General features: G+C 41.8%; 1 protein-coding gene across 1 annotated transcript in view; it reads left to right on the top strand.

The window, feature by feature from the left end:
* Positions 1-22,740, top strand: part of LOC101627977 (aldehyde oxidase 4) — a 54,691-nt gene that overhangs the window by 16,943 nt on the left and 15,008 nt on the right. The window contains exons 7-22 of the mRNA XM_004674833.2: positions 581-661; positions 1,714-1,858; positions 2,088-2,180; positions 4,953-5,104; positions 6,175-6,268; positions 7,775-7,884; positions 9,777-9,961; positions 11,518-11,680; positions 13,354-13,446; positions 14,446-14,615; positions 15,424-15,538; positions 16,082-16,204; positions 17,882-17,978; positions 18,867-18,991; positions 20,832-20,965; positions 22,431-22,518. Coding sequence (XP_004674890.1) covers positions 581-661; positions 1,714-1,858; positions 2,088-2,180; positions 4,953-5,104; positions 6,175-6,268; positions 7,775-7,884; positions 9,777-9,961; positions 11,518-11,680; positions 13,354-13,446; positions 14,446-14,615; positions 15,424-15,538; positions 16,082-16,204; positions 17,882-17,978; positions 18,867-18,991; positions 20,832-20,965; positions 22,431-22,518 — 1,968 coding nt within the window. The remainder of the gene's footprint in view (positions 1-580; positions 662-1,713; positions 1,859-2,087; positions 2,181-4,952; positions 5,105-6,174; positions 6,269-7,774; positions 7,885-9,776; positions 9,962-11,517; positions 11,681-13,353; positions 13,447-14,445; positions 14,616-15,423; positions 15,539-16,081; positions 16,205-17,881; positions 17,979-18,866; positions 18,992-20,831; positions 20,966-22,430; positions 22,519-22,740) is intronic.

Below are 22,740 nucleotides of genomic sequence, written 5' to 3'. Positions count from 1 at the left end.
CCCCTGGCTCTGGCACCACCATTTTGTCTGGAGTGTCGGCACTCTGGGTTCTGACCCTGAAGTCTGGCTTTCAGACTCTCAAAGAGTTAGGGTCCGAAATCACCCGGTTGCCTCCCGTGACAAAGGACAGGACCAGAGATGCACAAGCAAGCAGAGTTTATTAAGCCAGCTAGCTGGGGTCAAGCTTTCCTGCAGGTACTCAGGCCACACAAGGAGAGCAAGACCCCAACCATAGGAATGTCAGAGAATATATAGGCCCTATCGGCCATTATATACGTCACAGCCAGTGCAAATTCAAAGAGTAACAAACTTCACAGCAGTAACAAACTTCACAGCACTCAAGGACGGGTTCCCAAGGCACCCAAGGACGGGTTTCCAAGAACAGATGTCTCAGTGGTGGGTCAGGAGCTGATATCAGGGTCTAGTTTCAGCCGGTTTCAGGAGCTGGTGCCAGGAATGTTATCTGCCTGCCCTTCTTTCTGGGTCCAGGGTGAGTCAGAGACCCAGACAGAGGGGCCTAGCCAGAGGGACTTACCAAAAGAAGCTGAAGTTCATTTGAATTTTGTTGTGTTTTGTTAAGATGTGTACCAAACTGTACAACGAAGATGAATTCCAGCCCTTGGATCCCTCCCAGGAGCCTATATTTCCACCTGAGCTAATAGTAAGATACTTGACGTTTGTTATCTTATGACATGATGTGGTTTAAGTCTGTTTGTATTATACTGTGGAAACAATGGGGTGTAGATGTTGAAAATTGGAACTGGATCCAGCAAGGAGCACTCAGTAGGGCAGTGACACACACTTCAGGATTTGTTCAGCTCCACTGTAGATAACTTAGAGGGGGAAGCTACCAACACTTCAGCTCTGTTTCAGTTTGGCCTCCTTGGTATAAGGTATTGAGCTCAGAGAGTGTTGGTAACTTACCCAAGGTCACACATCGCTTGTGAGTGATGTTAAAGGCATTTTGTAAAACGTAAAAAAAATCAAATAGTACTTATTATAATGGAATTACATCGTTCTTTCAATTAGCCTCTATGATGTCAACCCAGTGGGACGAAGAGAGAGTGTAATATATAACCTGTGTGGTAGGCTCCCCCATTCCATTCCATGACTTTGGACATGATCACACTGGTTTTAGGGTCTCAGTCTCCACCCACCCCAGAGAGTGAACTTGGACTCACCTATTATTTAAAAATTATATGTATAGGTATAGGTGAATACATATAAATGTATGGATATATACATATATGTATTTATTAAAAAAATCCCACTTTTTATATTTGGTAAATGGCTCAAGGGATTTTTTTTTCAAGGAATTTTGCCTATGAGCAATACCTGTCCAAAAAAATAATAATAATAATTCCCAAAGATGAGGCTCCTCTGAGTCACTCTAAGGGTAGAACTAGAGCAAGAAGCCTGGCCCCTTAATTCCCCAAACTAAGATATTTTTCTCATCCCATGCAACCCATCCCTCCTCATACACTTACCCACTGATATAGGTGCAGTTTACACCTAGTTAATGTTTTTTCAGTGGTGCCCACACAGACCTTATCCATCTAGGTAGTTTCAAACAAGGCCATTCTTTCCCAGTCCCCTGAAATTGTGTCACCTCAAAAAGCTACAATGACCAACAGGCCACCTAGAGCAGTGGACACTCACTGCTTATAGTCCAACAGTCTTGCTTGAAAGCCTGTTGACTTTGCTTCTCTACAGAGAATGGCAGAAGACCCAAACAAGAGAAGACTGACATTCCAAGGGGAGAAGTCGGCCTGGTACACTCCTGTGACCCTGAGTGACCTGATGGAGCTGAAAGCCAGTTTCCCGGAAGCCCCCATCATCATGGGCAACACCACAGTGGGTATGTTCTGGGCAAGTCCTTCAGTGTAGACCGGGTAACCCGAACACATGTCTCTTTAAACTCTGAATGTCCTACATCTTTATTAACCTGTGGTCCTGTGAAGTACTCGCTGTTTTCTTTTAAAATGAGCCCTTTGCATCACCATGTTAACTCAGGATTATCCATAAATGACATCTGTTAGCACCCATGATCTTCTTTACTAACTGCGTTAATGCTTTTCTCCATTAAGGACCAAATATGAAATTCAGAGATGAATTCCATCCAGTTTTCATATCTCCACTCAGGCTTCCAGAGCTACATTTTGTGAACACCACAAATGATGGTAAGAGACTTTGTCTTTCAGATAAGAACAAATAACTAAAAATAACTTGTAATGACTTTTGTAATAGAGGTATAAACACACTGCTTTCCAAATATATAGGGGGGGAATGCTTAATTCTGCCTATGATAGGGGAACACAGATTTGATAGCAGAGGTCATATTCTAGGTGGCATTCTACACAATTCTTTTATTGTAAACTTTTCAGCTATACAGATATTCCTTAATCTCTTAGGGTGATGAGTTCCCTGAGAACCTGTTAAAACATATACCCTCTCTCCATACAAAATGGACATTTGCAACCCCTCACAAGAATTCAAGTATTTAAGCATTTCTTGGACCAAAATGATATTACAAAAGAACAGGGAGGCCTTTAAAAATATGTATTTGTTGAGTACCTACTATGTGTCCTTTGTGAACTTTTGCCCGCTGGCCAACTCCACTGTGTATCTGAGAACAACGCTCCACAGTAGGCACATACCTGTGGCTTGGCCTGCTGTGGAAGGACTGACTGACAGAGATGATCTGAGACATCAGTTGGACAGTAGGGAAGGATCTTACCAGATTCAGGAACTTTACTCAGGCTTCTCCTACATTCACATACCAAAAAACACCAATTCCCAATTTTTAAAAAAGATTTATTTATGAGTAGAAGAACTGGGGTGCAGGCCAGAGGTGCAGGGCTGAGAGGATTCACCAGACCGGGGAGCAAGACAGGCCGATTGAGTGAAATACGCTGCTGAGGGGAGCAGCGGGCGGGTCAGGAGAGGTCTGCTGCGCTGTGTGGGTCACCTTCCTGGTTGGGGAGCCAACTCATGCTGCAGTGGCTGCAGACAGCGTCTCAGTATTGTATTATTGTACTTTAACCTGTTGGGCCACCAGGAAGGGCCAAAGAAACAATTTTTTAATGAGTCATAAGATTAGAAAATTTAGCTGTGAACACCACCTTGTTCATTTTTATACTCTTCACAGTTTACCAAATGCTTTCATCTCTTGTTTCTTTGGGAGAAACCACCCTGGGAGGGAGACATAGCAAGTTACTTTGGCATTTCCATCCTCTTAAAGAAGATGTAGACTCAAGAGGGAGATACAAAGTTGATTAGTGATGGTTTAAAGGTTGGGGAGTAGAGGCAGGGGATGAAAAGAATAGCAGAAAGCACTGCTAAAAGGCGCCAAGTTTGGGAGAAGGGAATAAAGTATTGTAAAATTGCTTGTGGTTATAGTTGCATAACTCAGTATGTTTAAAAGCCACTGAATTGTACAATTTAAGTGAGATAACTGTACGGTATATAAATTGTACCTCAATAAAGCGGATTTATATATATATATATATGAGCTTATATATATATATAAGCTCAAAGGGCTTAAGTAACTTTACCAACTTTATGACTTAACTCCATTAACCTTGCTCTGACCTCACAAGGCTCACATGTTTCCACCCCAGGGCCAGATCCTACCTCTCCTTACTTTTAGTCAGGTATTTCTTCCATGTAGTGCAAAGACTAACGCTGCCTGAGAAACAGGCTCTGCTATCGAGCTACCCAAACTCAGCATTTGAATGAATACCAGATCGTAGGTGCTAACTATCCTACATAAAATCAGATTCTCCCCAGTGCGCACGCACACAGAAGTTAGATGGACAATCAATCACTTCCCCTTCTGATTTGTCAGTCTTAAATCAGTCTGCCCATTCATCTTTCCACCTCTTGTCAAGGGCCCCCCAGGAAGAGAAGGAGCAGGGGGAGGCCAGGCTGGTAGTCAGGGTCACAGAGAAGCCCAAGCTAAAGGGACAGTCTATAGTACTTCCCAAACTTTTCTTTATGATTGTCCCTCTAAGCAGCAACAGTTTTCTCTGTCATCCCCCCATGAAATCTTAACATCACTGGTAGGCCTTTTGTCTTTTTTGGTGCAGAATGTATCTAAAGAAGGAGCTTGCTTTCACCTTTTTGAGTGTCCTGTCCTCTTTGAGAGGCAAGAACTGGTTGACATCACAAATGAAAGTGTTCCTTGTAAAAACACTTGCAAAGCAAACTGAGTGCCAGGGGTGTGCTCTTCAGCTGTGTTGAAAAGAAAACAACACTAGGAAGAAATGACAGTGGAGGAAGCCCAAAGCCTGCAAATGTGTGTGTCGAGTCCCTGCAGGGTGAATGATCCATTAAAGCCTTCTAAGGCCTTGGCTGAAATTTTCCCATTTGATGAATTTATTCAGGAAAACATTAAATTGAGAACAAATGGAAAAATGAAGTTTAGATGTCTGTGGTTTCCATGTCCTAAACTGTGTGGCAATAACTGAGAAAGAAAATTTTGGTTTTTTTTTTTTTTTTTTTTCTGTTTGTGTGGAGGTCAGAGGGGACCTTTTTTTTTTTTTTTACAATATTTGATTTCTCCCCTCAAGTGTAGCCCCATAAATTCCCCATCACCACAGCACCCCTGAACTGTTACCACAGTCCCTTGTGCTTTTCCTTCCCCGGTTTTGAACCCTCTCCCTTCTCCTCCTGCCATATCTCTTTGATTTACAACTTGCCTGCTAGCTTTGTCTTTTTTCTGACCCCCAGTGTTTCCCTGTATTCCTCTGATACTTTTCTTTTTCCTTCTGACTTAATGAAGAGAATTTGGTGCTTAAAGTTGGGGATAAAGAAAATTGCCAACTTTATTTTTAACTATCTTTGGTTTTTGTTATTCTGGATTAACATGAGAAGAGAAGGCATATTTAAAGTTCCTTTCCATGCAGTTTGATCTTGTCACAGTTCATTGTATTCTACTATCTGACTTTCAGGTGTGACAATAGGCGCAGGCTGTAGCCTGGCCCAGTTGAATGATGCCTTACAATTTATTGTTTCGGACCAACCAAGAGAGAAGACAAAGACCTTCAGCGCCCTCCTGAAGCATCTGAGAACGCTTGCTGGAGCTCAGATTAGAAATATGGCGGTATGTTCACTAGATTATTGAGTTAAGCCACAGTTATGGACAGTTGTGTAATTGTGTTCAGTTTAACAAAAACCACTCTGAAAAGAAATCCCAAGTCATTGTTGAACAAGTCACTACAATATGAGTGTGAGTATTTGAGCCATCAGTGTATTTTTGTGTCCCGAGATTATGGTGCCAGAGTCTGAAGAGGCCCACATCCTAAACCCAGCCTGTCACCAAACGTGGCCTGACACTAGAGAAGCCACATGATCTTTTGAATTCACTGTTCCTTCATTTTAAAATGATGGTTCAGCTAAATGGACTGTCACTAAGACCCTATGCAGCTTTCACAGTTTGTAAAATATGTCTTATCCAAGGTAGGACAAACAAGAGTCTGTACTTGCAAAATCCCTTTTATGACTGATTTTCCTCTTAGATCTTTGCACTGAGGTCAGTTCCTGAACATGTGCCTCCCACATGTTTATTCTTGCAAATTTCCAGCTATGGCGTTTTTTGAGGTTTTATTATTTATGATTTCAGGGAAATTGGTTCAAAATACTGACCATTTCACACATACTGGGGAGTCGAGCAGAATTTGGTGAAGAGTGTTTCTCCTGATTATCTCTGGCCCTATTTCTGGTTCTCTGCCCTTTTTTCTGAACCATGTTGCTCCTATCCAATCACTTTGCCTCCTTAACCCCGCTGGGTGGCCACAGAGAACTCCTGTGCACAGCAGCATGGAAAGCAGCTGGGATGTAGATGTGCCCATCCTGGGTCTCGGTGTTTCTCAGGCTCTGCTCTCCTCCCCTGCGTTAGCGAACACCCATACTGGGTCAATCTCTAAGAAATGTTTCCTTCTATTGCAATGGACAGGGATATTTTCTCAAACACTAAGTTTGGGCTGGGTTCAGGCTTGGGAACATTACATAATACATTGTCTGAATTGTTCAGCTGTGTCAAAACTCTGCCAGATCTTTCTATGAAACAGACAAGAATTAAAATTTTATATAAGTTTCCAATATACGTGGTTTGTTATTTGTCAAATAATGAAGTGTAGCTTTTAGAATGTCATTTTTATTTTTCTAATTTAGACTTTAGGAGGACATGTGGTGAGCAGACCTAATTTTTCTGACCTAAATCCTATTTTAGCAGCAGGAAAAGCTGTCATCAATCTGGTATCTAAAGGTAAGAGATCAGGCTTGAAATAATTACCACTGTCAGTTATGTATCTCCTTCTGCAAACTGTGAACTAGGAACCCAGAGTGTCTAACTTAGGCTCATCAACTATATATAGGCGATATTTATCTTATCTCAAATATAATGATGACACTGAAGTTGGTTATCGTGTTCTCCAGATGTTCAGGATCTTGTAGGTCAGATAAGTTACTGCATCTGACAGTTTAACTATGTAGCCACATTCATGCACATCCAAATTGTAATATCAAAACTTTTTAAAGGAAAAAATTAATGAAAGCTGTCTCCATGATCTTAAAGTTTTATGACATATTTCATTTCAGAGTTTCATAAAGATGGCACTTTTTTATAGAGCTTTTCATTTTAAATGAAATCAAGCTTCCAGGGCATATTATTCATTGTGTCTTCCTTTATCCAGAGGCAGTTTGAGCTTTGCAAGTGAACATGATTTAAACTGAAAGAAATAAAAGCAAGTGCATATTATTCAGAGGGCTATCGAAGTTCAGCTTATCTTCTCTTTGATTAAGATCACAGTTTCAAAATATGGAGAATTGAGTAAGAGTGTGACAGCTGTTGAAGAAAACATGTTAAACATCAGTATTCCACCTCTAACACTGCCTGGACCTCATTCTTTCCCTTGATGAAATACTTCATACCAACTTGTGAACCTACATTGTACTTTTTTCCCAAATAGCTTTGATGTTCTTCAAAACCCAAATCTGTATATGGTGTGGAATGAGCAATAAGAACCAGGGAGGAAAAGAAAGGAGCCAGGAGAATTTCAGCTTCTCTAGACCAACCCTGTCATTCTGTTGTTGAGGAAACAGAAGCCCAGATGTGTGGTGTATGCGTGTGTGTGTGTTTGTGCATGAGAGAGTGTGCGTGAGAGTGTGTGTGTGCATATGTGTGAGTGCGTTAGAGTGTATGCATGGGTGTGTGTGTGTGCATGAGAGTGTGTGTGCGTGGGCCAATGTAAGTGTGTGCGTATGTGTGAGTGTGTGAGTGTATGCGTGAGTGTGTGTGCATGCATGAGAATGTGTGTGAGTGTGTGTGTGGGTGTGTGTGTGCGTGAGAGTGTGTGTGAATGCGTGCATATGTGTGAGAATGTATGTGTGGCAGGCTCACTCTTTCTTCAAGTGATGCAACACTGATGTACATCACTGTGATTGGATTCCTCCTCAAGTGTTGTGACCACACGGCCTTCACCACCAGGATATCCTCAGTCCAACTCCAGAGTCCATGATGCACCCTCCTTTCCTTCCTTTGTCCACCCCTCCGTCCGTACCCTCTGTGGTAACCTCAGTTCTGTAGCCAACTATCTAGGGTTACTCATAGCTTGCCAGAAACCCAGATGTCCTATGAGTTGCTGAATGTGACCCATCCCCTGGCTCTCAGCCAGCCTTCTCTCTCTTTCTACCAGACACATCCCACCCGTCCCTTGTTATGTATTTGCCTATTTGGTAAGTTCATTTTAGTAAAGGTCATTTTCCCTAACAGAAGGAGAACGGCAAATTCCCTTAGATGGGCCTTTCCTTGGAAAATCACCTGAAGCCAACCTTAAGTTGGAGGAGATTGTACTGTCTGTTTATATCCCCTACTCTACTCAGGTAAGGCTTTCCTGACCTGCTGCCCAAACTAAGGGGAGCCAGTTTGTCCCAAGCCTCCAGCTGCAGATGGGTCCCTTCAATCGGGGTCCTCTCTAACCGCTTCCGGGAGACTTTGGGGGTTGCTCACAGGAAATTCCCATATAATCATTTGATCTGCTTTCATGTCAGAGCACACTGGGCCTTTTATAGATCCTAGGCCCTTGGTCTCCATAAGCCCTTTTTCTATAAAAAGATAAATTAAATTAAAACTATAACTGTGTCTGTATAAAAATGAATAGGCATTCAGTTTTATATGTCCACCATAGTTAGATTTCTATTTTTCTTTTGTTTTAAAAACATTTCCATGAGACCTATCTTTCTTCAGAAGAAGAGCTTTTTGTATGAGGAATATAAATTTTGGTTTCAGAGAAATATGTAACTTAATCAAGACTGAGTAAAACTATCTATAGACCATCTACAGAAAGTTCCTGGTAAACCTAAAGTTCATTATCATAAAGCTATTTCCAAGTTAACCAAAAAATCATGTATCCACTCACTATCAGGCACCCACCCAGAAGACAGGACATGGATAGCAACAGAGAGGACCTGAAATAGCAACAGCTAATTATTCAGGCAGGAAATCAGTAGTTCAGGTAGAAGGGAGAGCCATCCCCTGTTGTTGTTCAAAAAGAAGGGAACACGGTGGGGAATGGGTATGGATAGTGGAGAGAGGGGCTAGTGGTTCCAGGCGGAGCAGCATGGGGGTGGGGTAGGGGGTGTGCCAGGTTGCCAGGCCAGCAGCAGGCAGGGAAGTCCTGTGATATGATGGGAGCAGCCTGGAGGATGAACCTGGGAGGGAGTGGGCTCCATCACCAAGCTCGTCTGTGGCTCCATCAAGAAGTTTGCTTGCATTCTAGCAGAGTTACCTTTGAAGGATGTAAAGCTTGGTTAAAACTTAATGAAAGTGGTATTTTAGGAATAGCAGTCTACAAGAAAGATAGAGGAAACGTCGGTGGAGAACAGACTGAAGGTTGAATGACCACCTAAGAAGCTAACGTCATAAAGAAGATAACGAGGGCGGTGGCCACAAGAATGGAAAGTCCCCACCAAACAGTATAGTGGAGTAATCAGTGTGCCTCAGACACTTCTTTGACACGTTTGCTTTCTACATCAAAAATATTTAATCCCCTGGTGGTAGAGATTAATCTACTAGTGGTAGAGTTTAGTCTCCTCCTGTCCCTACCATGATGCTGGCCACACATTACTGCACCTTATACTTGAACTAGGTGTCCCCACATTGTGATGCTAATATCGCAGACATTAGTGAAGCTTAACTTAGAACGACAGATTTGGACCTAGAAAGACTTTTGGAAACCATTTGCTCCATTGATTTTCAAGCCTTCTTTCTATTTTTTAATAGTAGTAATCCGTTTTCAAACGAGGTTTACCTAGAACAACAACCTAAAACAGAAGAAATGTGGTTAGAGACGACCCACCCCCAGATTCCCCACCCACCCCTCTCAGCAGCATGAGACCCTATGTGATCAAACCCAACTTCCCATTAAAAAAAAAAAAATAGACCCAAACAGTTTCAATCACTTGCCTGAGACAGCACGTGGTGATTCAGACGAGAGAGCAGATAAGCATAAGTCTAGAGTCAGACTGCTGGGATTTGAACCCCAGCTCTGCCAGCTTCTCTATGACATGTGCAAGTTACTCAGCCTCTTAGTTTTCTCATTAGGAAATTGAAAATGAGTAGAGTTGTTGACAGGGTTCAATACTAGCACATGGAAAACACACAAGTCAACACTGTAGCCAGTAAAAACCTGAGCTCTCGGTTATTCACAGGACCCTTTTGATAATTATCAGAGTTGCTTCTGTCTGCCCCACAGTCTCCACTTTTCTCTCTCCAGTGGCGCTTTGTGTCAGGGCTCCGGCTGGCCCAGCGTCAAGAGAACGCCTTCGCCATTGTCAATGCCGGCATGAGTGTGACGTTTGAAGACAGCACAGACACCATCCAGGACCTGCAAATGTTCTTTGGGAATGTTGGGCCCACTGTGGTCTCTGCGAACCAAACCTGCAAGCAGCTCATTGGGAGGTATGTCCCAGAATGTCAGAAAAAGGGGGCGCTCAGGCCTGGCAGGTCGAACACGTTGATGACAATAGCTCTTGCAAATTTCTTCGGTTATAAAATAGATAGATGTCCTTCAAGGTCCAGAAAAAGACAAAATTTGCAGGCAGACTATAGCTAGGAGGCACAAAACAGGGAAGGAGGAGGGAAAGAGGTCAAAACTGGGGAGGGAAGAGCACAAGGAACTGTGGTGAGGGTCCTGGGTGCTGTGGTGATGGGAGAGCTACCAAGACTCCCCCTGAGGGAGACATCAAATACTGTCCAAAAATGAGCAACAATGTAAGAAAATAAAAGATAAATAGCTCAATAGATAGATGTTCTTGTAGAAATGTAAGCACTAGAGAAAAATATAAAGAAAATAAAAGTCATCCAAAATCCAACCTCCTTCAAGATACAATGTTTTTTTTTTTTTTTTTTTACTGAGATGTGTAACAACACATATGATTCAGGGGTCCAGGCTCACGCTGCCTTAGATGCCTTTTACCACACCCCCCTCACAAACAAGGCACCCAGTCCTCCACCACAGTCCATGGCACACCCTCCATCCTCTGCTCCCAACGTCCCCCTATGGTAGCCTCAATTCTTCAGGCAGATTTCTAGAGGGTATTTTGATTTGGTTTGGTCTCTTCCTTTGCTTTGTTCCTCTATATTCTACATATGAAAGGAATCATCCAGCATGTGTCTTTCTCCTGACTTATTTCACTTAGCATAGTCCCTTCCAATTCTATCCTTGTCACAAATGGCAGGATTTCATTTGTTGTTTTTTTTTTAAGAGTCAAGTGAAGCACAATGATTCTATCTTGCAGTTTTTGTAATAGTAATGTACAAATTAATCTAATTAGATATTGTCCTCAAATTTTCACTTTTAATTAACCTGTGAAAAAGAGGTACATGTTTCAGTTGTCTAAGACAACTGAAAAGAAGATCACATAAAGAAGATCAACTCTACCAAAGTTTAAAGGGTCTTCCTTTTATCAGGCTCCTTATTTCTAGCATTTTGAAAGTGTTTTTAAAATTCTTCTAACTTCTGCTTTTGTAGTTTTTATTGACCCATCATACTCATTGCCAATAATTAGAACATAGTACCATTTTGTGGATACTCAACTTATGTGATGCTTCCAAAGCATTTCTGTAGAAGCTTGTATTTGTGGGGAAAAATAACAGAGAGCTACTTCCCAATCATTACATGCGTCATTTGTGCATTAAGCATGCTACACTGCTAAAGATTCAGAAATGAATAAACTTAAACCCAGATCTTGGGAAACTCTTTTAACTCTAGTACTTTTCTATCCAAGCTATTTGAGATGCATCAACATTCCCAGCCCATGAAGTTAAAAATAATAGCTTGGTAAGGAAAATTTGGGAACCTCTGCATCAGATTCTGAAAGAAGTTCCTGAAATATTTGAAAGTGTTTTGTTTAGATGTCAAGTTTGGATATAGACTACCCTCGACGTTTCCTTGCTCTGTCAGTTTAGTGTCTGTCTTTGTTTCTCCTTGAAATGTTTCTGTTCTTTCCGATTAGGCAATGGGACGACCAGATGCTGAGTGATGCGTGTCAGTTGGTCTTGAGTGAGATTCACATCCCACCAGACGCTGAGGGTGGCATGGTCGAATACAGGCGGACCCTCATCATAAGCTTACTCTTCAAGTTCTACCTCAAAGTTAGGCGAGGACTGAACAAACTGGTAATTGACTTCTTGCACCCCTGGACAGTGATGAGTCAGCACCATGCCTACCTGGTTTTAATAATCCTTGAGAGAACCTAGTGGCGGCCTCTGTGTGAAGCTGCCAGCCTCCCTAGCTCAGGGGATACCGACCTCTTGATTCCATTTGCCCAATAACTTGTATGACAAAATCGCAGTGTCGGGTTGATCAACCGTAAGCTTCAAAAAGTCTTCAATAAGTCATTTATAACTTTTTTTCTTCTTAAAATGTTCTTGATAAAATAATACCCATGTTGATATTTGGAAAGTGCAAGCAAGCCAAAAAGGAAGAGAAAATCATTCGTAACCCCATCACCCTGAGGTAACTTATTCATATTTTGGTGTGTGTGTTCTAAACCCCTTTTTATGGACCTGAATGTGTATGTGTCTCACACATCCATGTCTTCTAGACCTGGCTAGTACAGCTTACATATTTCATTTCGTAACATAAACATGCTTTAATGACATTATATATGCTTCAGTGACATCATGACATCATGGTGGCAAAGCATGTTTGTAGATACCTGTATCATTACTTAATCTTTTTCGTTTTGGTTTTGGATTGTTACATTATTTCTAGTTTTCTATAACTAGTTCTTTCTTACATAAAATGGCCTATGTAGTACTGTTTTCAGAGTATGGTCCTTGACTGTGAATATTCCCTTGATAAGTCATGAACTGACCCAAAAATAGCAAGAAATGCACCCATATGTCTTCCGTGGCTGAGAGTTTTACTCTGTTAGTTCTGCCAGTATTTTTATTACTTTTATTTACATTATTTATTAGTAATATTGTTAGCACTTTATGGTATACATTTTATATACTTTATTGCATATTACATAATATATTCAGCATATAAATATAGAGTCAGTACATTTCTAATACATTATAATGTATAATATAATAAACATATTTTGTCTTATATCTATTACTTACAGTCATTATAATCTCTTGCATATTACATATTCTATTATATATTGTAACATTATAAAATAATTCAAAACACAAGAGAAAAAAACTTAATTAACTTTAATCCAACAATCCTACTACAAACATTTGGAATACATCCTTTTATTTTTTTATTTAAAAAAGGGATTATCTTGTACATGAATTTTTGTATTTCTTTTTGCATTTAATTGTATTTCATGAGCATTTTTAATATCCGCTTTTTCAAATAATTTTTAATGACTACAGAATATTGTATCTTATAGGTATGCTGTAGTTTTTAGTCATTTCCCTGTTGCTGGATATTTATCTTCATTCTAGTTTCTCCATTAGCACAAATCATCTGTAATGGAATATCTTTGTAGCTGACTCCCTTTGCGTATCCTGAGTCACTTCTTAAAGATAATAATGGAAAAGCTGGCCCAGATTTGAAAGCCTGTCTTTAGAAGTGTGCATATTGCACCCCTCCAGAAAAAGACCTTGCCATTAAGGGAGGTCTTCTCCTGGGAGGAAGTGCTCATTTTTGTGTGTGGCTAAGAAAACATGGTTGATCTTCAGACTAGTGACCACTCATCTGGGGACCTCACAACTCAGGACTCTCTCCCCAGAGAACTTGTACCCAACACCTAGGAGAATAAATTGAGCAACCTTGTTTCTTCAAGTGTTTTACCAAGTTAGTCACTCAGATTGTGAAATTATCTTCTTTTCAGGATCCCCAGAAGTTTCCTGATATCCCAGAAAAGTTCCTAAGTGCCCTGCAAGATTTCCCCATAGAAACACCCCAAGGAATTCAGATGTTCCAGGTAGGTGGATGGGACTTGTTTTTTAATCTGTCCATGAATTCAGATACATGAATTCTGCATATATTTTCCTCCGTCACCACCTCTATTTTTTTTTTTTACTTGTAAAGATAAAGTCCACTAGAGCTAGCTGATGCTACTCATTGCCATCCACACACTCGCTGCATGGTTTAGTGTCTATGTTTTAATTAAGGGTACACAAAGAATTAGATTCTGAATTTCCCTTCTCCACTAGTTTCAATTTTGTTACTTAAAACCTCCACCTTTGGGCCCTCCCTGGTGGTGCAGCAGGTTAAAGCACAGCACTGAGAAGCTAAAGCTACTTCCGCATGAGTTTGATTCATGCCTGCCCCGGAGGTGTGACCACATGGCGCGGCAGACCTCTCCTGCCCGCCCGCTGCTCCCCTCAGCAGTGTAATTCGTTGATCTGCCTGTTCTGCTCCCCACTCTGTCTATGGTGAAGCCTCTCGCCGCCCCTGAGCCTCTGGCCTGTACCCCAGTTCTGTATGCACAAATAAATAAATCTTTTTAAAAAAATTAAAAAAAAAAACTCCACCTTTTTTTGGTCAATTCCTGTCCTTCCTGTAAAGCTGACTCAACATTTAGTGCTTTGAGGAAGCCTCCCCTGTATTATTACTATCACCCAAGTCTCCTAGATCTTGTATATTTTCCTTGAACATATTAGTTGTATAAACTGTTGTTTATTGCTATGTGATGTTAATCACATTATTTTAACGTGTGTTTGTATCTGTTCTGATTCCTTAACAAGGTTGTATATCCTTAAGGTCAGAAATAATGTCTCCCTTCTTAGGGGAAGGACTTAAAACCAGAATCTATTCCCTAGCATTGTATCATAGTACTCAATGGATGCTTATTAACTTCAACTCACAGATATGAATACCTAAGTTGTCCTTTTGACTTATGAGTAAACCGAATCTATCAGACTCAGTTTTCAGGGCATGACAGTCTAGAAATAAAATAACTTGCATTATTGGTTAACAGTGTGTGGATCCCTGCCAGTCCCCACAAGATCCAGTTGGCCACCCAATGATGCACCAATCAGCCATTAAACACACCACAGGGGAGGCTGTTTATGTTGATGACATGCCACCCATCAATGAAGAACTTTTCCTGGCTGTAGTCACCAGCACCAGAACTTATGCAAAGATCATGTAAGAAAATAAAAGGTGTTCCTATATATTACTGGAATGTATTCACAATTTCATATTCAGATTGAGAGCTATGTTACATATTTATATGTCTAAGTCAATTAAGAATGTTCATTTGCTGAGCCCTCCCTGGTGGCTCAATGGGTTAGGATGCAGCAGTGCATGCTGGCCGCAGCCACCTCAGTGCAAGTCCAATCCTCGGCCCCGTAGGTGACCCACATGGCATGGCAGACCTCTCCTGTCTCACCCACAGCTCCCCTCAGCAGTGTACTTCATCAGTCTGCCTGTTCTGCTCCCTGTTCTGTCTCTAGTGAATCCTTTCATCACCCCTGCACCTCTGGCCTGTACCCCAGTTCTGTATGAATAAATAAATCTTTTTTTAAAATGTTCAAAACTTTAAAGAAAATATATTCATTTGCTCTGCTTGGTAAGAATCAGTCACTGATCAAAAACGGGGGGATGGGGGGAGGGAAATGCACGGGATTATGGTGATGGCACACGGGTGACTTGGTGATGGGAAACTTGCGGGGATTACAATTGAGATGGAAAAAAAATGTACAAAATGATGTAAAAATAAACTTTTTAATTAAAAAAAAAAGAATCAGTCACTGTTTATATATAATCTTCAAAGAATCTGTAGCCAGGAGTCAGAACACCTGCTAAACCCCGAAACTCCTCCAGCACAGACGACTGCCCATGATTCACTCATGAGAGCCATCATTTCTTTGCTCTGTGTTTGACAGATCATTCCTATTTTACCCTGAACTTATTCCTGCAGCTTTCATGTAGACTTTCAAATCTTCCCTCCTAGAGAAATTGACACTTCAGAAGCTCTGGCACTTCCAGGTGTTGTTGATGTGATAACAGCAGAAGATGTTCCAGGAGAAAATAATCATCAAGGAGAGATTCTCTATGCACAGAATGAGGTGGGTGATTCGTGTAAGGCTTATTATCCAAATCCTTTGCTGGAAATGCCTTAATGGATTATGGGTATAGCCACCGCATAACCACGTCACAAAGGCTTGCAGGAAACAGTAACTCCTTAGTAGTTCTGTTACTTAGTAGTAGTAACAGTGACTAGTAGTTCTCAAGTTCTCTCTTGAATTGTGGACCCCTTGAGATTCTGATAAAAGCCTGAAAAGGGCTTCTAAAAAGTCATGAAAGCTAGAAGCATAATAACACATAGGACACTGGAAGAACAATGGAGTTTCAGGATGATTACATCACTGGTGGAATATGGAAATGGAGAGTAGCAACAACAACAGAGTCAGAGGTCAAGAAATTAAGTCCCACCTTCAGTTTCTGTACCCCTACATCCCACGCAAGCCATGGCTTTAAATTTATTGTCATATGTAGAAACCACTGTTTGTTTTGGCCATACGATCCCATTGGGCAAGTATAAGAATGTGGGATTAGTAATTCCTTCTTAACAATTTTTGTTTTAGTTAATTGCTATGATGTTTCTGCAGGTCATTTGTGTGGGTCAGATCGTCTGTACCGTGGCTGCCGATACCTACGCTCACGCAAAGGAGGCTGCCAAAAGAGTCAGGATTGCTTACGAAGACATTGAACCGAAGATTATCACAATAGAGGTAGTTGAGTCACTGTGCTTTCTGAAATGAGTGAGACATCCACCCCTGGAGTCATAAAATAGTATAATTTGGGCTCCGGCTATATTTTGGTGTTACTTATACTTTGGACAGAAGGCTCTAGCATACTGCACATCAAGACCGAATACTGAGAATTTTCCTACGCTGAACATCCTTTTTCTTCCCACATCCACCTCTGCTGAAATGGCCGCTTGACAAGGCATGACCTAAGAATGCAGATAAGCAACACCAGATGAATGTCCTTATGACCTCAACCTAGTCAGGGGGTAATGCAGACCACTGCATTTCTCAGAGAAGGTGTGACATCTGAATTTTTGCTCTTGGGCCCTTTGCCTCCTGCTCACTTCCCAGTTAAAAAAACTCTGAAGATAGAATATCAATTCATATTTTGACTCTGACATTTAATAGCTTCTGAATAGCAGCGAAAGTTTAGCATGTTACTTCAACTCCTCATTCCTCAGTTTTCTCATCCATGAAATGGGAAGCACAGTAGTACCTACATCAAGAGGAGGAAATTGTGGGGATTTTACACTAGAAACCAAGGAAAGACTTAGAATAAAACCTGGGTCATGGAACACATTCAATAAATATTAGCTGTTGAGTTGTTTTAGTTGCGTTTAATAGTGAGGTCAAGAACATGTTTGTGGTGTGCTCTATCTGTGGTGTCTAGCAAAGCACTACATCCATAGGGGGTGCTCAATCAATGTGTAAAATGAAGGGGTGCTAGATAGCTATATATACTTAAGCTATATGAAAGTCACCCTGGCAGGAGGTAGTCTTCAGCATTCTCTCTGATTTTCCTCAGTTCTTCCCAACAGCTGCCAAATTCAAGTTAAGGGGCATCCTTGAAATCTCCCCTTTCTTTCCATTCTCCCTTTCACTCCCACCCCACCCTCTAGCCAGGTCCTCACCCCTTATTGTCGGAGTAGCCACAATAACTATTTAAAGAGACTCTTGCAGTGCAGTCCAACCCATGTACCCATCACATGAATGTTTCTAAGTCACAAAGTTCATCACATCACTTTTCTTATACAATTTTGTCCTCTTAATAAGGTTCTTAGATAAGATTCAGTCTAACTTCAGTCACCTTCCAAGTTCATTCAACTGTTTCTTGGTAGAAAACCTGCTCCCCAACTAGCTGGCCTTAGTCTCACTTTAATTCCTCTGCTTGTTGTCAACTTCAAACTATGGTTTTATAGGCACTCTCAACTTCAGGTGCTCCCCACCCCCTTCGCTAACTGCCTAATCCTAACCAGCTCAGCGCCCAGTTTAAGTTATCTTCACAAGAACATCTTTGAACATCCCAGCCACACTGTCTTCATCATTTGGGGGCTCTGTTTGCTCTATTTATCTGCCATACTGCCACCACCACAAACTTGGCATCTTAATACCAAGCAACCTCAGATCACCATTCAGCTACCAAGAAGGTGAGACCATGTCTTAAATATCCTCATCTCCCCTTAAAACTAAGAGGTGGGCAATGGTTGTAACCCACTTTAACCCAGTTTCAGCTGACTGTCCACATTATCCAAAAGGTTTAAGTATGTGAAGATAAAATGGTGGAGGAATATGGAATTTTGATGAGGAATGAATGGCTTCTAGAATGTTAAAAAAAAAAAGCCATCTTTTTTTGTTTGGTTTTGCTTTGTTTGCTTACAGCAAGCCCTAGAGCACAATTCATTTCTTTCTCCGGAGAAAAAAATTGAGCAAGGAGATGTAGAGCAAGCCTTTAAAAATGTTGATCAAGTCATTGAAGGTAAGTGATCTTGAGCCAGAAAAGGGAAAAGTAAATTCAGTTATCTTATGTCATCCTTTACCTCTCTACATGTTTCCTAATACCTGCCTTGTAGGATTAGTTATAAGGATTAAATGAATTGAATGTCTGTAACATGCTAGGTCTCAGAACAATAGCAGACATAAAGCTATGCATGCTCAGTATATATGTGCAGAAAGAACAGGTTCTTTGCATGACTCACATTGTATTGTCCCAAGAAAAAATTCTAGAAATCCCTTGATTCCTGGCAAAACAATTCACTTATTTTCGCATCACAGGAGTTTTTTACTTAGTCTTGAAGTCTAAATATCTCCTTCCAAATATTTAAACTAGGGTCAAATTACTCTCTCGATATAGCCTACAAGATAATGTACTGAACAAGCGAAAAGGCTCAGATAAGCAGTAAGAGAGAACTGATTGGAAAGTGGGGGAAAGTCTCAACTAAGCCATTTCAAACTTTCGCATCCCTGAGCAAGTTACTTGTCTTCTCTGTAACTAGTTATGCTCATATCACCTCACTGAGATACAACTCCCACCCCCTCTGCCATTTTAGAGATGAGAAAATGAGGCTTTATTGCTTGGTCAGATTAGCTGAGCAGGGAGATGGCAAAGGCTGGCTACGTGGCCATGTTGGCTTGCACCTAAATCCAGCAGTGCTATCACTAGACAGATGAGAAAACTGAGACCAAAGAATGTGAATGACCCAGGCTCACTCAACTGGTTGGGCACAGTGAGGGCCAATTAGAAAAAGTGGCCCAGCCCGATGACATAAAACCCTACACACGACGCAACTCACTATAAGCCAGGTGCCTTGAGCATCCTCAGGTTGGGTCTTTCAACTAAATGTGGCCCTGTGTTTCGGTTTTACAGGCGAGGTGCATGTGGAAGGGCAGGAGCATTTCTACATGGAAACCCAAACTATCCTGGCTATCCCAAAACAAGAAGATAAAGAAATGGTCTTGCATCTTGGAACACAGTTTCCAACCCATGTGCAGGTAACAGTGTTTTTTGGGAACTGAGACGCCATGTGATACATGACATGAGGTCCCTAGATCCAGGCACTTTGATTCCAGGGTCTTTTGATTCCTAACACACTTGCTTCTCACACTGCCTGAACTCTTGATGCTAACTCACGTCCAGGATGAGGAAATTGAGGCTAATGTTTCCTTTCAAGGAAATCCAAAAGTGTTGCTATCTTCCAAGGCAGGACAAAGTTTGTCTTCCCCTTACAGCAACCGATAGTGTAAAACTTAATAACTTAATCTCAGAGAGATCAGAGCTGCGGTGTTCCACTTAAATTCCTGTGTGCTCCATTTGCCCTGCTTTTCTCTCTGGTTTTCATGTATTTGGTGCTACATGTATGAAACAACTGCGTTTCCAAGGCATGTCCAGCCCAACACAGGTGCTTGGATAGTCCAGCCCCATTCTAGTGGCCAGACAGAGGCTGCTGTTCTATCCAGGCCAGTAAAGCAGACCCACAGGCATTGTCCTCTCCCAAACTGTGAGTTGTCGGTCCCAGATAGTGCCAGGCACACGTGGATTCTTAGACAGTTATTCCAAGAGGAGGATTAATGACAAGCATCACTGAGAGGGAAAGCCAGGGGCTTCCTGGTAGAGCATCGGTGAGTTGGTATTTTGAGTCCTTCAGGACAGGGTGAACGCAATGGGAGGAGAAACCTTCCAGCTGCCATTCAAGGCAAAAATGAAAGTCTGAAGTGACTGGTGTTGAACTGAGTGTGGCCAGGACCTCCCCAGTTGCAGGTTTTGAAATGGACATAAGAGTGAGGCAATACAAGCTGTGTCCCCAATGGGCTCTGTGAATGCCTACAAGTCACTGGGCATCAAGGTCCTTTTCTGTACAGTGAGGGAGGTGATCACTTCTGTGACCGCTTCAGAGCTCTCTTTCGGCAGAGATCACACGGCTGTGGGCTCCAAGTGGCCAAAATCTTTGTCCCCAGATCACCATGGCAGTACAGTGCCTCCCAGAGTGCAGTCGGCAGGCTCTTCCCAGAAGTAACCAGGTCTCTGGGCCCCCAAAGCCCATGGCCAGGACTCGGGACAGTATCAACAGAAAGTCTCGTAAAGAATTTATGTAGACCTTTCTCCAAAGAAAGTCTCTGGGTGAATAATAAGCACATAAAAAGATGTTTAGCACCTCTAGTCACCAGAGAAATGCAAATCAAGACCAACACGATACCACTCCACCCCCACTGGAGTGGCTGTAACCACACGGACAGACAAGTGCCCATGAGGCTGCAGAGAAGTGAGGACCATCACACACTGCTGGTGGCAGAAGTGGCACAGTTGCTTTGGAAAACAATTCTATGACTAGAAAAATGTTTGTCCAAATGAAAGTTTATATGTGAATATTAATAGCGACACTGTTCACAGTAGCGGGAAGTAGAAATGGCACAGATGTCCTTGGATGGGTGAATGGATAAACACATTTATCTATACTTGCATGAAATATTATTCAGCTACAAAAAAAAAAAAGATGAATGCTGGTATATACGGGTGAATCTTGAAAACTATGCTAAATGCAAAAGCCAGTCACAAAGAACACATGCTGCATAATTCCATGTTTATGAAAGATTCAGTACCAGCAAATCTGTAGGCAGGAACAGAATAATAGTTGTCTTGTGCTAGAGAGCTGCAGGAAGTTGAGGTTGCTCTAAGCATCCCCCCATTTCCTTGGGGGATGTTTAAAATGAAATCGTGTTGATGGTTGCACACATTGTACCTGGTGAATCACTGAATTCCCCTTAGCAGGCAGAGAAGCAGCATTGCATGAGGAAATAAACAATTAAATCACTTTATGTGACTTACCTCCCCCAGGAATTTGTGTCTGCGGCACTAAAGGTCCCAAGGAATAGAATCGCCTGCCACATGAAAAGAGCTGGAGGCGCGTTTGGAGGGAAAGTCACCAAGCCTGCTCTGCTAGGAGCTGTCAGTGCCGTGGCTGCCAACAAGTAAGTCACAGTGACAGCTGTTAGTGTCAGCAGGCCTAGCGGTGCAGATACCACCAGCACCCTTGCAGCCCTGCACCCCCTTGCACCCCAGGACCCACAACCTTTCATTTGCAAAGATGTGGTTACCTTGTAGATGAAGGAACACCAGGTCAGGAACCACAGGACCTGTGGTCACACCCTGCTCTGCCCACTCGTGGGGTCAGCTTGGGCAAGCTATTGCTTCCTTATCCATGAAGTGGGAGAAATAGTATCTGTGTGTTTTTCAAAATTATTGTGTGAATTATTATTGTGTTAATTGAAATGACCTTTTTTTTGACTCATGGCATGCACCTTCCACTTTTTCATGAATGGCATTGACTTTCACTCTAAATGTTTTTCTTTTGAGCCATTAAATCAAAATGAGGTTGACTAAACGAAAGGAGGGCTAAAACCCCAGCCATATAAAGAACACAATTTGTCACGAGATAAACAGGGTCTGAAGCTGCCCGGATGTTCGTTCAGCTTCTGCACATATGGGTGGAATAACCAGACAAAGGAGTAGCTATGACTTCTGTGAACTTTGCAACTAACTGCTTGTTCACTAGGTAAAGTCAGAACAAATTTAATCTCAGCCTACTTCTTTGGAAAGAAAAACTATGGCAGTCTTTGCTCAGTGTCACTTTCCAACAATAGAAAAAGCTGGTCTGTAAATACAGATGTGCAGGCAATGGGAACATATCATCAGAGAAAGCCAGAGGAATCCCTGATGAGCTTTAATGAAAGGGAAGTTTGAATGCAAAGAAGGCTGAGTTCAGTAGAGCTCTGGTTCTCAACTTTTAGGCTCAGTATTCCTTATGGCAAATAGCTCAATATCCCAAAGTGAAACTCATAATGGTGTAGCCTACTTATATACATAATTGCAAAATATTCATATAATTCCTTAAAGTAATTTGAAAAGGAAATCAAAGTTATAACTAAATAATATATTAATATCTAAATTCTCAGAAATCACTAAACTGAAACGAAAATATTGACAGTACTTGTTTACTCTGATGTCCCCATAAACTTTCAAAATGTTGTTGAAGGGCCCTCCCTGGTGGCCCAACAAGTTAATGCACAGCACTATGAAGCTATCCACAGTCATTGAGGCATGAGTTCGATCCCTGGCCAGGGAGGTGACCTATGTGGCATGGCAGACCTCTACTGTCTCACCCGCTGCTCTCCTCAGCAGTGTATTTCAGTAGATTTTCCTGTTCTATTCCCCTTTCTGTCTCTGGTGAATCTTCTCACTACCCACACCTCTGGCCTGCACCCCACTTCTTGTATGCATACATAAGTAAATAAAATAAATTTAAATGTTGTTTAAAGCACATTATTACCCCCACTAAAGATCACTAAGCTATATTATCTCAAACCCCTTTCCCCATGTCTGTGTTCCTATAATTGTATGATGCATCCAGCATGGTAACAGAGTCATTTCCTACAGGACTGGCCGCCCAATCCGGTTTGTTCTAGAGCGTGGTGATGACATGCTGATAACTGCTGGCCGACACCCACTGCTCGCAAAGTACAAAGTGAGTGAGAGCAAAATGTCAGGATCTGCCTAGAGCATGTCCAGTGATAACCAACAATCAGCACTTAGTAAAGAGCATTTGATGGGATACATGAATGCTGCCTAAAACTAATCAGAGCTGGGCCCTCCCTGGTGGCGCAATGGGCTAGGACACAACACTGCAAGGTGGCTGCAGCTGCTTCAGTACAAGTTCAATCCCTGGCCCTGGAGGTGACCCACATGG

This window comes from Condylura cristata, unplaced genomic scaffold, assembly GCF_000260355.1.
Source record: "Condylura cristata isolate star-nosed mole 26May11 unplaced genomic scaffold, ConCri1.0 scaffold00002, whole genome shotgun sequence".
Taxonomy (NCBI): domain Eukaryota; kingdom Metazoa; phylum Chordata; class Mammalia; order Eulipotyphla; family Talpidae; genus Condylura; species Condylura cristata.
The sequence above is the reverse complement of the archived record's forward strand: the minus strand, read 5'-3'. Positions and strand labels throughout refer to the sequence as shown.